Source organism: Girardinichthys multiradiatus, chromosome 7, assembly GCF_021462225.1.
Source record: "Girardinichthys multiradiatus isolate DD_20200921_A chromosome 7, DD_fGirMul_XY1, whole genome shotgun sequence".
Classification (NCBI taxonomy): Eukaryota; Metazoa; Chordata; class Actinopteri; order Cyprinodontiformes; family Goodeidae; genus Girardinichthys; species Girardinichthys multiradiatus.
Window position 1 is genome coordinate 2373436 of NC_061800.1, and position 14631 is coordinate 2388066.

The 14631-nt window shown below is 41.1% G+C and overlaps 1 protein-coding gene across 4 annotated transcripts in view; it reads left to right on the forward strand.

Annotated features, from left to right (window-relative positions):
- The first annotated feature begins 8073 nt into the window (after positions 1–8073).
- Positions 8074–14631, forward strand: part of ccdc93 (coiled-coil domain containing 93) — a 64244-nt gene continuing 57686 nt past the window's right edge. For 3 of the 4 annotated variants that reach the window (XM_047370680.1, XM_047370681.1, XM_047370682.1), the window contains exons 1-3: positions 8075–8225; positions 8408–8521; positions 11331–11425. In XM_047370680.1, coding sequence (XP_047226636.1) covers positions 8139–8225; positions 8408–8521; positions 11331–11425 — 296 coding nt within the window. In that variant the 5' untranslated portion in view covers positions 8075–8138. Of the gene's footprint in view, positions 8226–8407; positions 8522–11330; positions 11426–14631 lie in introns of all 4 variants that reach the window. The other variant, XR_007039012.1, reaches the window with a different exon arrangement.

The following is a 14631-nucleotide window of genomic DNA, read 5'->3' on the forward strand; positions in this document are numbered from 1 at the left end:
AAGAACTGAATTATTGAATATAATTTAATTATATATTATGTAATTTAGATATTAATCCATCATGAGTCACACTCCATACCAGTTAGTGGTGGTAATGCACACCTCAAGTTTTTTGCCAACAGCCAATAAACACCAGAAGAAGATGGAGTCGTGACCTAAATTAAACAGAAAATGAAGGATAAATGGCAAAAGGAATGGGAGAAAAAAAGAAAGGACGTTGGTTTTATAAAATTCAAAAGAAGACTGGAGAAATGAGAAGAACAGGAAGGGCAGGGAGGGAAGAAACAATTATTTCTCGTCTCAGATTTGGGCACACTGGGTTTAATAGTAATCTTTTTATTTTAGGGAAACATTTTTTAATTTTTTATTTACAAGGATTATAATACAATATCTTGTAGAGGGTTAAGTAACAGTGCAACAGGTTAAAGAAAATAAAATACAAGAACCTGGGAATATAGTGAAAAGAACAACAATAAGGCACATAAATGTAATGAAATAATTACTTAAAATAAAAGATGTGTAGACATGTTTGCGGATATTTTTTTGAGAAAATATGGATTTGAGAAGTCTCAATGAGGAGTGATACATTTTAAAGTTGTTTAAAAGAGGGTCAAAACAAGGGACAGAGCCTCTCCACTTACAGCAGTGTATGTGGTACTTAGCAAGCAACAAAACAATATTTACAACATATTGGCTATCAGGACCGTCAAAACAATTAACAATATGGTCAAAGGAAAACTGGGGGGATATTTTCAGTGACAACCATTCTTTGATGTCATTCCAGAATTTACTTGAGATAAAGCAAGTAAAAAAGAGGTGTTCAAGGGTTTCAACAGGACTATTGCAGAAGGCACATCCAACTAGATCAAATTTAAAGCGTTTTAATGTATCTGGATAAAGCTTTTTCAGCTACATTTGAATCCACATATAGTATTCTTCTTTTGTAATCACTGAATAATTTTGATTTAAATGCAGACGTAAGTACAACATTATTGAGTTTCCTATCAGTTAAGTCGATGTCATTTACAACCAGTTTGGTCTACCCAAACTGGTTGTAAATGACATTGACTGGAGTTGGAGTTGGAGTGACTCTAGAATATCTTAAAGTGTTTTGTATAAGATGAATAAGGGCAACCGGAATAGCTTTACAAACTTTCAGATATTCATGACTGGTACAGTTCAGATTAAACTTGTTAACAAGTTCATCGTGGTCTAACAAAACTCCATTGCTGTCGATTAAGTCAGTTACAAACAAAATCCCTTTTCTATACTAATCAGATTTAAAAACTGACTTCCTGTTGATAACTATTGTCCTATTATTCCACAATACAGAGCTGTGTGGGGTAAAATCGTGACTGAATATCATTTTCCAAAAAAGCAAAATTTGTTTGTGAAAGTTTGACAGTTGGACAGGAACCTTGGTTAAATTAAAGTCACATTTAAGCAAAAAAATCCAGGCCACCAATATTATCAAATAGGGCTCTAGGGATATGAAACCACACAGAGTTGGGGAGTGAAAAATAGGCTTTTAGCCAGTTTATTCTAAATGTACCTATTAGGGCTTCAAAGTCTAAGGTGTAAGGATTATGATTATTGATTAATTAATATTAATCAAGAATTATAATTTAAAATCATAATTAAAATTTTGGTATTTCTTCACCAAAAATCAGAGATGTCCTCTGGTGTTGTGATTATGGGTCCAAAGCTCTTTAATAATTACAAATATGAAAAGAACGAAATTACTTTGATGTTGATTTCTGCTCTCCACCGGTTGACGAGGGATCAGGTCTGAAGAAAAAGGAGGGGAGGGGGACCACGCGTCCGTGATCAAATTAAAGAAAAAAAAAACGGTAATTTCTCATCCATCCAGGAGGGGAAAAGATTAACCGTTAGTCGACTGCATTACACAAGGAGGAAAACTCATCTCCTTGGACATAGAACCTCTGTGGGTTTCCACCTGCGCCGGGTGTCGGCGTGGTCTCCGATCGGCATATAAATCTCCTGATCTTCTTGTATCAGACAGTGATAAAGTGATGTTCAAGCGAGTCAAACGCCTTGTAGAAGTCAAGGAATAAGATGAAACTGTCGCTATTAATAAAGTGTCAATAATCAAGCATGTCAAGAATAAGTCTTGTATGATGATGAATATACCTTCCCTTTATGAATGCAGACTGACATTTATTTATAACAGTCGCTAACCCACTATTTAAGCGATTGGGGTAAACAAGAGCCAGTATTTTATAGTCTGTGCATAATAATGGGTCTCCAATTTTCTAAGGACAAGGGGTCTTTGTTGGCCTTGGGGATCAGAGTGATGAGACCTCGTTTCGTGGTAGGTGAGAGATTGTTATTGGAAATACATTCTGGAAGGGCATCAAATAAAAGTTTTCTTAAATCATTCCAAAAAAACTGATAAAACTCAATGGTTAACCCATCAAGTCCTGGAGATTTATCCATTTGATGTATTGCTTTGTCTGCCTCTTCAATTTTTAAATCCTCGTCCATTAGGTTTTGAAAATCAGAGTCCATAGTTTCAATAGAGTCCTTAATTTGTACAAAGAAAGATTGGCAATTAGATTCAGAATAATTGAAAGAATACAGTTTACTATAAAATATTCGAATTGTTTTGTTTATTAATTCAGTCATCCGTAACAATACAATTAATGATTAGCTGCAAGGGCCTATTGTAATTGTAGGATTTCTTTCTTTCTTTTTTCTTTCTTTTTTTCATTGCGTCTCTGCGGGTCAATTTGGGGACTTCGCTATGCATGAAAACTCACACGATTTTACCCCAAAATTGTCCCCCACGTGAAATTCTTGTTCGGTAATGTCTTTGACAATGGGTGTGGCCAAACGGCTCTACAGCGCCCCCTGTAGTGAGATAGGCCGAACCGTAAGTCGTAGAGATCTGAAATTTGGCACACAGGTAGAGCTCCTCAAAGCAAGAAAAAAAGTCTCTTGGGGGTATGCCCTAAAACGCACAGAAAGTCGGCCATTTTGGGTCAAAGGCCAATTTTTGGCCGTTTTTCACTTTTACTCACCTCGAACGTTAATGAACTCCTCCCAGGGATTTTGAGCTATCGGCTTCATATTTGATCAATATGCAGATAAGGCATGGGGGATTAAAAGTTATCAAAATCCTGAGTTTTCGGCCATGTTTTGGGGGCGTGGCCGGGGCGCGAAAATGGTGTTTGCGCCCAAAGTGAAAAAATGCAATAACTTTCCAAAGAAATGCCAAATCACACCAAAGTTGGCATGAAGGAGGACCTTCGGGTTCCCGGCGATCCTATGGGGTCATATGCTGACATCATCAAAGCCACGCCCCCTGAGAACAAGAAGTCACTTTTTTTACCGGGAAAGATTGCCATCTGGCTGTCTACACTCAATCAACTTGAAACTGTCAAGTGACTGATAACTAGTGGGTCTAACTTCATTTGAAGCACAGTGACTTTTCATAAAAGGGCATGGCTGTGGTGGCGTGGCGAAGTTGGACATCACGCCATGGCCATATGTTTGGCTTTAATTTCCACATACATCATCTTATCTGCACCAAATTCAATATGATTGATCCTAGTCCAGTCCCCAACAGAGATCTGATGACATATTTGATGGGCGTGGCCTAATTCGTCCACAGCGCCCCAAGAACATTTAAAAAAAATCAGCCATTGATATACAGGGGTTGGACAATGAAACTGAAAAACCTGTCATTTTAGTGTTGGAGGTTTCATGGCTAAATTGGACCAGCCTGGTAGCCAGTCTTCATTGATTGCACATTACACCAGTAAGAGCAGAGTGTGAAGGTTCAATTAGTAGGGTAAGAGCAGAGTTTTGCTCAAAATATTGAAATGCACACAACATTATGGTTGACATACCAGAGTTCAAAAGAGGACAAATAGTTGGTGCACGTCTTGCTGGTGCATCTGTGACCAAGACAGCAAGTCTTTGTGATGTATCGAGAGCCATGGTATCCAGGGTAATGTCAGCATACCACCAAGAAGGACGAACCACATCCAACAGGATTAACTGTGGACGCAAGAGGAAACTGTCTGAAAGGGATGTTCGGGTGCTAACCCGGATTGTATCCAAAAAACATAAAACCACGGGTGCCCAAATCACGGCAGAATTAAATGTGCACCTCAACTCTCCTGTTTCCACCAGAACTGTCCGTCGGGAGCTCCACAGGTCAATATACACGGCCGGGCTGCTATAGCCAAACCTTTGGTCACTCATGCCAATGCCAAACGTCGGTTTCAATGGTGCAAGGAGCACAAATCTTGGGCTGTGGACAATGTGAAACATGTATTGTTCTCTGATGAGTCCACCTTACTGTTTACCCCACATCCGGGAGAGTTACGGTGTGGAGAAGCCCCAAAGAAGCGTACCACCCAGACTGTTGCATGCCCAGAGTGAAGCATGGGGGTGGATCAGTAATGGTTTGGGGTGCCATATCATGGCATTCCCTTGGCCCAATACTTGTGCTAGATGGGCGCGTCACTGCCAAGGACTACCGAACCATTCTTGAGGACCATGTGCATCCAATGGTTCAAACATTGTATCCTGAAGGCGGTGCCGTGTATCAGGATGACAATGCACCAATACACACAGCAAGACTGGTGAAAGATTGGTTTGATGAACATGAAAGTGGAGTTGAACATCTCCCATGGCCTGCACAGTCACCAGATCTAAATATTATTGAGCCACTTTGGGGTGTTTTGGAGGAGCAAGTCAGGAAACGTTTTCCTCCACCAGTATCACGTAGTGACCTGACCACTATCCTGCAAGAAGAATGGCTTAAAATCCCTCTGACCACTGTGCAGGACTTGTATATGTCATTCCCAAGACGAATTGACGCTGTATTGGCCGCAAAAGGAGGCCCTACACCATACGAATAAATTATTGTGGTCTAAAACCAGATGTTTCAGTTTCATTGTCCAAACCCTGTAGCTCCTACATGGAAAGTCACAGAGACCAGAAACCTTCTGAGATTGATCTGCCTCTGGCCCTGAACAATATTCACTGATCAGATGCTGACATAATCGAAGCCCCGCCCCCGGAGAACAGGAAGTATCACGTTTTCCTTTATAGAGTCATTTTTTGATGTTCTTCACCTAATCAATGTGAAACTGTCCCAAGTAACAGATAACATGATGGTGTAAGACAGATGCCAGTACTGACTGCTTTAGCTGGAGGGTGTGGCTATGATGGCGTGGCTAATTCTGATGTCACGCCACGGCCATACGTTTGGCTCTAAATTACACATTCATGGTCCGATTTACTCCAAATTAAATATGGTTGATCTTTGACAGCCCCCAAACACCTCTACTGGATTACATTGGAATTTGGATCAACAGCGCCCCCTAGGACACTTCAAAGGCTATACATCATACCTCATACATCATTGGATCCACTTGAAATGTAGTATACATGATCATGAGGTAATGATGGACATGTTGACCCAGTCAATTGATGACATCACTTTAGCCCCACCCACTAATAAACAAATCAGTGTAGCTTCCATATGGAAGGTCCGATTCACTCCAAACTGATTATGGTTGATCTTTGTCAACCCCCAAACAGCTCTATTAGATTACATTGGAATTTGAATGAACAGCGCCCCCTAGGACACTTCAAGGGCTATAGCTCCCTCATACATCATTGGATCCACTTGAAATGTAGTATACATGATCATGAGTTAATGATGGATATGTTGACACAGTCAATAGATGACATCACTGTAGCCCCACCCACTAATAAACAAATGAGTGTAGCTTCCATATGCATGAGTGAAGATCATGACATATCGCTCACAGCGCCACCTAGAGGCTACATTTGGAATCGAACAGCAGCTTTGTTGTGACGTGCAGCTGGTGATGCCAGGCTCCCGCGGTCACTGCACAGGCCGAGTTGCGCTGAGGTGCAAGGGCCTTCAAGGCTGCTTGCAGCTTTAATTAATTTTGCAATTTTCTTTTTGGTCTGTCTTTGGTTTCTGTCTCTATACTAAACAAATATGATGAGTTCTTCTCGCCCTCCTCGATCCAACGAGCCCTAGAGCGAATGAAGGCTCCCCAAGCTTTATCAAGAAATGTTATCCAGTTGAGTTTTAAAATCCTCAAGTTGAAGTTGCTCCTCTGGCGATATCTCTTGTTTTCCACATAAATTATTACTATTACTAACAAGTTGAATTTGTTTTTTTCTCCTCAGTTTTGAAGCCTGTTTACTGTTCCTAATTGCTGGTGCCCTAACACTTAAGTTAAGCCATTCCCATTTACTCAAGGGTGAAAGTTCCATCAAAGAGATATCCTCAATGAGATTAATAGCTTCTGTACAAAAATCCTTATTGAGCAAAAGGTTGCAAATAAATTTCCAAATAAGGGCTGAAGATGGTTTGCATTTTGTCAAAGCCTTACGTTTAACGTTATCTTTTAATCCCCTAGTATTTAAAGATAATAAATACACCATGGATTAAACAGAATAAATGTGTAAACACCTCAGGAACGATGAGCAGGAATGAGTAAAATAATGTAGCCGATAACTGTCAATGACAATTCAATTCAAAGATACTTTGAATTGAATTGACAAATAGTGAAAAGTATCATAGATAAGAAGAAACATAACATATCTCATAAGGAGAATAAGGAATAAAATGTAAAATGATTACTCAGGATCCACTCTGGTTGTCGATGAGGTCATAACCTTCCTTCAGGTACGCACGTCGGCCCCTGCTCCTGGCTTTCTGGACCAATGGCAATAACTTGGCTCGGGCGAGTCTGTCCTCTTTGGAAAAGTCCTCTTTGAAGCTGTCAGGTACGCACGTCGGCCCCTGCTCCTGGCTTCCTGGACCAAGGGCCATAACTTGGCTCGGGCGAGTCTATCCTCTTTGGAAAAGTCCTCTTTGAAGCTGATGTGAAGATCCTTGCAAACCTTCGCATCTTTGGACTTCTTCCAGACCTCATCTTGTACAGTGCACATTCCATACTGTATCATGACCGCCCTAAGCTGGTTGTTGGATGTCGCAGGGTTGGCCTTCCTTCCCAACCGATGCACGGTGTCAACCGTGATTCTCAGGTGATCCATGGAAAAAGGGATAATTTGCGTGAGGATTCCAATGATAAACTCTCGTATGGTCTCGTCATCCTTTTCAGGCAGTCCAATCACCCTCAAGTTCCATCGTCTCTTGTAACGCGAATAATCTTCACAGCTGGCTTTTATTGCTGCATTTTCATTTTTCAGAAGGTCAACCGTAGAGTGAAGTTCCAAGATGGCGTTTTGTTTACCTCAATAGCATTGGTATTGTTCTCAAAGCGCATTTCAATACTTTTCAGAAGTTCAGTCTGATTGTTCTTTTTTTTTTATTAAGCTCACCTATCGCTCGGAGGGTGGCGCTAGCAGAATCTTCCTGTTGTTCAGGTTCATGCAGCTTCATCTTCTTTTTATTTTTGTGTTTAACAGGTGTGTGGTCCGAATTAACTCTTTGTTCTTTGCAGTAAGCAGGCCTTGAGAGTCAGCATTACCTTTTTCAATATCTATAGCGATATCCTCATTATCACAAGCCTCCCGAAGGGCTAAGTTATAGATATGGTTGGACATGCTAACCTAAGCAGACGAACTCCCACGAAAATAAGTAATTTCGAACAAAGGTCACGTGTTAAGAAAAAGAAAAGCTCAATGTATTCAGAAAGGATGCTATTTCACTAATAAGAATTAAAACTCGGCTGGAAAGAAGTAAATGCAGAGCCTGTGAAAAACACGCCACTCACTCCGCCATCTTGGCTCCTCCCTTTTAGGGAAATATTGTAATGGTAAATGTGAATACTGTGGAATAGATGAAACCATAGAGCATGTTATGTTGCACTGTAAAAAATATGAGGTAGAGAGATAACAATTAATTCAAAATTTAAGAAGTAGAGTTGAATTAGATTTAGTTGATTTATTTAGAAGTAATTCAAAAAGTAACATTTATCAGATAATATTTTGTTATCTAAAAATAGCTGTACAATAGAATTTATTTCGTGAGAGACATTCTGGTTTACACTCCATACCAGTAGGTGGCGATAATGCACCACTTTTGTTGTTTGCCAACCGCCATTATAAAGAAAGAAGAAGAAGTCATGTGACCTAGCATCTCCACTCCATCCATTATGGCGGCGACCATGTCTGTCTTCCACAGAGTAAGAACAGGATCGAAACCTGGCGCACTTTACGACCAGGATGGCCAGCTGATCCAGGTAGAGTAAAGGAGCTTGTCCGGACGTATTAATGGTAGCCTGCCCCGGGCGGATAGGCTCCATCTAGTTCAGCTTAAAACATCAGAAAGACAGACAGAACATGGTGGATGAGGGAAGGTTTGATCGCATGGCAGCTAACCTCAGTTAACACGAAGTTTTCTGAATTGAGTTACTTTTTTCAGGTGGAGAGCAGAGAAGATGAGGAGCAGAGCGTGAAGCTGGCGGAAATCCTGGAGCTGCTGCTGGCTGCGGGATACTTCCGGGCCCGCATCAAAGGCCTGTCCCCGTTTGATAAGGTGCTCTATCCAACCAGGTTTACCTCTGACACACGTTTGTAGCCTCAGTAGTTTTACAATTCTTTTGATGTTCCTATTGCTTCCCAAAGAACAGTTAAACAATTTGTCTGGCTTCAAAGGATGGTATCAGATTTATCTATAAACTCGACGAAGTGCTGGGGTTTATCTGTAACTTCTGTAATTCTTTCTGACATGCTGGGGTATAGGCTCCTGAGCTGAATCCTGAGTGATAGAGAGCCATTCATGTCTTCGTGAATCTTAGAGGTGATCCAGGTTGTTAGCTCCTGCCTTCTAACTAACCACAGGCTTTCAGTGAGCTCAAAAATAAGTTTCTCAACCTTGGGGCATAATAGTTAGAAAATAACACTTTGAGTCCTACAAACAAAGTCACAGCATGTTTTAAACTCTCTGAGTACAACAAAGAATACAGTCAACACTCTCCAAATCATGTTCACTTGTAGGTTAAACTTAAAACATTTTAAATTGCATCTCTTTCATTTTTAAGGGGAGTGGCACATAAATATTTTCAGTTCAATTTTCTTTTCTGTTATTGCCAACTACTATGTTTGTTCCTTGAGACTGTCCCCAAGGAAGAATTTGATGCACTCAGATGGCTTTAGTTGGTTTGACAAATCCTCTAGTCTGTTATCCTACCTCCTGCCCATAGAGTGCTGTGATGGACTGGCGACCCCTCCAGGGTGTACCCTGCCTCCCGCCCATAGAGTACTGGAGATAGGCACCAGCTTCTCCGCGACCCACTATGGAAGAAGCGGTGTAGAAAATGACTGACTGACTAATGACTGATTAACTCTTAGTGATAGCCAAGCACTGAAACTTTCCATCCAATTGCTCGACTCATGAGCTAAGGTATCAAGATGCTTTATTTGCTCTACTGTGTAAATAAGTGTAAAACAGACAGAATTATGACATAAATTTGTTTTTTAAACTTTTCACTTAAATAAATGAATGGTGTTTGTGATGCCAATACATTCTGAATATGGTCTCAGTATGATCTTCATCTGTCTTTTTAATACTAAGGCTAGATCCAAAGGAAAAGTGTAAACAAATATGACAGAGGAGTGTGATAGGACTTTGCTTATAATGCGTTTAATAACGTTTATTTAATCAGGTAAATCCTCATTACGATTATAATTTTCTTTTCTAAGATAGGCTTATAAAGCCAGTAATCTAACCCGAGCAGCAGCGGTTTGAGCGCCAAATCTTAAACACTAGACCACCAGGACACCCTAGTCCAAAATAATGTTGCCTGCATTAGGAAATACCAATTCACAGGGCACAGATGAAGTGAACAACAGATGGTGTCATCCAGGATATGTTACTGTAAAGTATTGTCTCTGCAGTCTAGATATTGAACTGTTAGCAGTATGTTTTCATCCATATTATTTACCCAGAGAGTTCACCACTGTTATTTTGGCAACAGTATACGTTCCAGTTTTAGTTGTTGCCGACACTGCATGTGATGCCATCAGCTCAGTTGGTGCTAAGCTACAGACACAAAACCCCAATGCTTTTGTGGCAATATCTGGTGATCTTAACCATGCTTCACTCATTACTACATTTCAACAGTTTGACCGCTGCTCTACCAGAGAAAACAAAACATTGGATTTGTTTTATGCAAATGTCAAGGACTCATACATATTTAAAGCAAGACCTGAAGAAGCCCTGCGAGGTTTACTTTGAGGCTGCAGACTGGAACGCACAGTGCCAGCCACATGGAGAGGACATCAGTGCCATGACTGAGTGTGTAAAGTTATATAAACCTCTGTGGGGGCAACATCATTCCCACCAGAATGGTTAGATGCATCGCCAACAACAAACCATGGATTACCAGTGACCTGAAGGACCTGCTCAACAAGAAAAAAAAAGCCTTCAGAGAGGGAGACAGAGAATTATTGAGGGGTATACAGAAGCAACTTAAAGTCAAGATAAGAGACGGCAAGGAGGTGTACAAGAAGAAGAAGCTGGAGAGCAAGCTACAGCAAAACAATATCAGAGCAATAAAAAAAAAAACAATATCAGATCAGACTGCCCTTCTTGAGGAAGCTTAAGACCTTCAGTGTTTGCAAAATGCTGAAATATTCTACAAGTCTGCTGTGGAGAGTGTGTTGTCTTCTGCCATCATCTCCTGTGGTAGCAGCACCAGAGCCAGGGACTTAAAAATGCTCAACAAGCTGATAAAGAAGGCTGGCTCTGTTCTTGGGACTCCTCTGGAATTTCTGAATGATGGATAATGGAGGTTTTTTCACTTATGGTTTGAACACTGAAACTAGAAAAGAAAGATCTCACAGGTGTAGCAGGCAAGGAACAGTGTGCACAATTAGACAATAATTTCAGGGCTTCCGCTCCCCTTTTATAGCAATCGGTCTGCTCATTAGATTGAAAGATATTTCTGCTAGACTCTTTCATTGCCTTACTTGTGCTGACCTTGTGAACATACCGACATGAAGTTAGTGATCATGTTGTGGCTGGGTAACATACCAGTAAGAAAAAGGCTGTTTTTGTTATGAAATAAAAGCTCTTTGCAATGAATTAGACCGCATCCCATCCCTCTGCACAATAAACTAAAAACTGTCGGCACAAAACTGAAACCTTTGCCTAACAGTTGTATGAGCAGAAACTCTTAACCTAGATTATAAATTCTTTCTAGGTGTTTTCTTCTAGAACTTGACAAGGCTTTGGAAAAAGAACCTTGTTTGTTGTCCATTTTCATGAGTTCCCCTTTCAGAAGAGCTGTTTTATTTTATAAGCCCATCCTTTCTGACCCTGTTCTTCCTTTGCTTCTCCACAGGTTGTTGGTGGAATGACTTGGTGCATAACCACTTGTAACTTTGACATAGATGTGGATCTACTGTTCCAAGAAAACTCCACCATTGGCCAGAAAATGTAAGTGATATGATGGTGGCAGTTTCTTTAATCGGTTTTGTGTTGACTGTCAGGTGACGTAATGTGGAAAGGTTCTTGTTCTTAAATCTGCTGCTCAGATAGAGTATTTCTGTTAAGGATCAAAATGTTCTTCTCTTCGTGTTTTAACTGATTTCCATTTTTGATCTGCACCTTGTTCTTGAGTCATCAAAAATTGAAATGTCTTACAGGGAGAGCAACATCACTGCAAAATCAAATGCATGATGGCTTTGTTATTTTGGGGGGGAGATTTATAAAATATAAAACTATTCAATTCAAATTGAAAAATACTCATCCCAAAGGGAAATTAATTGTTGTAACTCATGCATACAGGTTTCTTCAAAGAGCCATTGTAGATGCTGATGGCTGTGGGCAGGAATGATCTCCTGTTGCGCTCCGTCTTACAGCAGATCTGAAGAAGCCTCTGACTGAAGACACTGTTGTTGTAGGACAGTCTCATGAAGAGGATGCTCGGGGTTCTCCATAATGTTATTCATTTTAAGAGGAATCATTCTTTGCACAATGATCTCCAGAAGTTTCAGAGCAGTCCCCAGAACAGAGCCAACCTTCTTTAGTAGCTTGTTGAGCTTTTTCAAGTCCCTGGCTCTGAAGCTGCTACCCCAGGAGATGATGGGAGAAGATATTACACTCACCACAACAGACTTACAGAAGATATGCAGCATCTTGCTGCAAACACCAAAGGACATAAGCTTCCTCAAGAAGTACAGTCTGCTCTGTCCCTTCTTGTAGACGGTTTCACAGTTACCTCTCCACTCTAGTCTGTTGTCCAGGAGAACACCGAGGTATTTATACTCTTCCACCACCTCCATTTCTTCTCCCATGATGGAAATAGTGTTTGACCTTTTTCTGTTTCTCTTGAAATCTACAATCATCTCCTTGTTTTATTTATGTTCAAGATGAGATGATTGTTTCCACACCATGCCTCAAAGTGGTCCGCCAGCTCCCTGTAATCAGCTTTTTGTCCATCTCTGATCCACCCCACGACTGCAGAATTATCTGAGTATTTCTGCAGATGACAGGAGTCTGTCTGGTCCTGGAAGTCTGAGGTGTACAGAGTGAAAATGAATGGTGAGAGTACAGTCCCCTGTGGTGCTCCTGTGCTGCTGACTACCTGGTTAGACTCATAACCCTTCAGTCTCACAAACTGTGGTCTGTTTGTCAGGTAGTCTTTGATCCAGGAGATTGTTGAGGCCTCCACCTGAGTCTTCTGGAGTTTCTGACAAAGCAAATCAGGTTGAATTGTGTTAAATGCACTGGAGAAATCAAAGAACACGACCATCACAGTGCTGCTGGCTTTGTCTAGATGACAGTGGGTTTGTTGAAGCAGGTGTATGATGGCATCTTCAACTCCAACTCCCCTGCGATAAGCAAACTGAAGGGGGTCTTGATAGTTTATTGTTTGCTTGCTCAGGAGGGCCAACAGGAGTCTCTCTAGGACCTTCATGATGTGGGATGTTAGGGCAACAGGTCTTCAGTCATTGAGGACTGACTGGTTGGTTTTCTTTGGTACTGGAACAAAGTGGGAAGACTTTGACAGCACTGGAACTTTCTTCTGGGCAAGGCTAAAGTTAAAGAGGTGCTGCAGAATCCTACAGAGCTGCTCTGCACAGGTCTTCAGGACTCTAGGGCTGACGCGATCTGGTCTTCAGGACTCTAGGGCTGACGCGATCTGGACTTCCAGCCTCATTCCGGTTTAGTCTCTCCAGTTGTCTCTTCATCTGACTTTTTGAGACACACTGGTGGAAGAGGGGACAAAAAAGGAAGCATCAGCATCTTCTGATTTGGTTGAAGGTAAACATGTAGAAGCAGAAGGGTTGAGGTAGAAGATAAAACATTTGATGTGTGACAGGAAAGATGTTGGTGAAAGGAGGGTGGGATGTCTGGCTGTGAGCAGGAGAGGAGGATGCTGAGCTTGCTTCTGAACCGAACCTGTTGAAGAATGTGTTTAGTTCATTGGCTCTGTCTAGACCTACATCGGTCTGATCATCCTTCAGCTTGAAGCCTGTGATCTTCATCATCCCTGACCACACATCTCTGATATTGTTTTTCTGGAGCTGCTTTCCAGCTTGTTACTGGGGAAGCATCTCATCTTTCTGGTGGGGATGATGCTATCCACACAAACGTTTATATAGTCTGTTACACATCCAGTCATGGCACTGATATCCTCTCCATGTGGCTGGGAGAGTGCATCCCAGTCTGTTCCCTCAAAGCAATCCTCGCAGGGCTTCAACGTCCTGTGACCATCTTCTCACAGTTCTCTTTATTAGAGGTTGCCCCTGAACAAGGGGCTTATATTTCGAGCTGAGAAAAAAAACAAGTTTGTGATCTGATTTTTCTAGAGAAGGTCTTGCTTTAAAGATGTATGAGTCCTTGACATTTGCATAAAACAAATCCAATGTTTTGTTTTCTCTGGTAGAACAGCTGACAAACTGTTGAAACGTTGGAAGTGTAGCAATGACTGAAGCATGGTTAAAATCACCAGATATTGCCACAAACGCATTGGATTGTTGTTTCTGTAGGTTAGCACCAACTGAGCTGATGGCATCACATGCAGTGCCGGCAACAGCTAAAGGTGGAATGTATACTGTTGTCAATATAACAGTGGAGAACTCTATAGGTAAATAATATGGATGAAAACTTACTGCTAAAAGTTCAATATCTAGACTGCAGAGATGACATTTTCACAACAACATGTCCTGGGTGACACCGTCTGTTGTTCACAAGTATTGCCAGTCCACCTCCTTTGTGTTTGCCGCTCCTCTTTAAATCTCTGTCTGCTCATTTGTGCTCTATATTTACTCTCACTCACTTAAAACTGTGCACATATATTTATATTATATTGTAGATATGTTTATACTGTTTAATTTGTACTGTATTGCACCGACTACGCCAAAACAAATTCCTTGTATGTCCAAAAACGTACTTGGCAATAAAGCTTTTCTGATTCTGATTCTGATTCTGAAAAAGCCTGGCAGAGGCACTGGAGTCAGGGATATGATCCTGCAGCCATGTCTCAGTGAAAAACATAATACTGCATTCCTGATACTCTGGCAGGGTCCTTTGTAGGGCTAGGAGGTCATCCAACTTGTTTTCTATCTCACATTTTCCTTTATAATCAATGATAGAGTTGGTTTGAACTTCCTCCTTCTCTTTCATTTCTTTGCTCC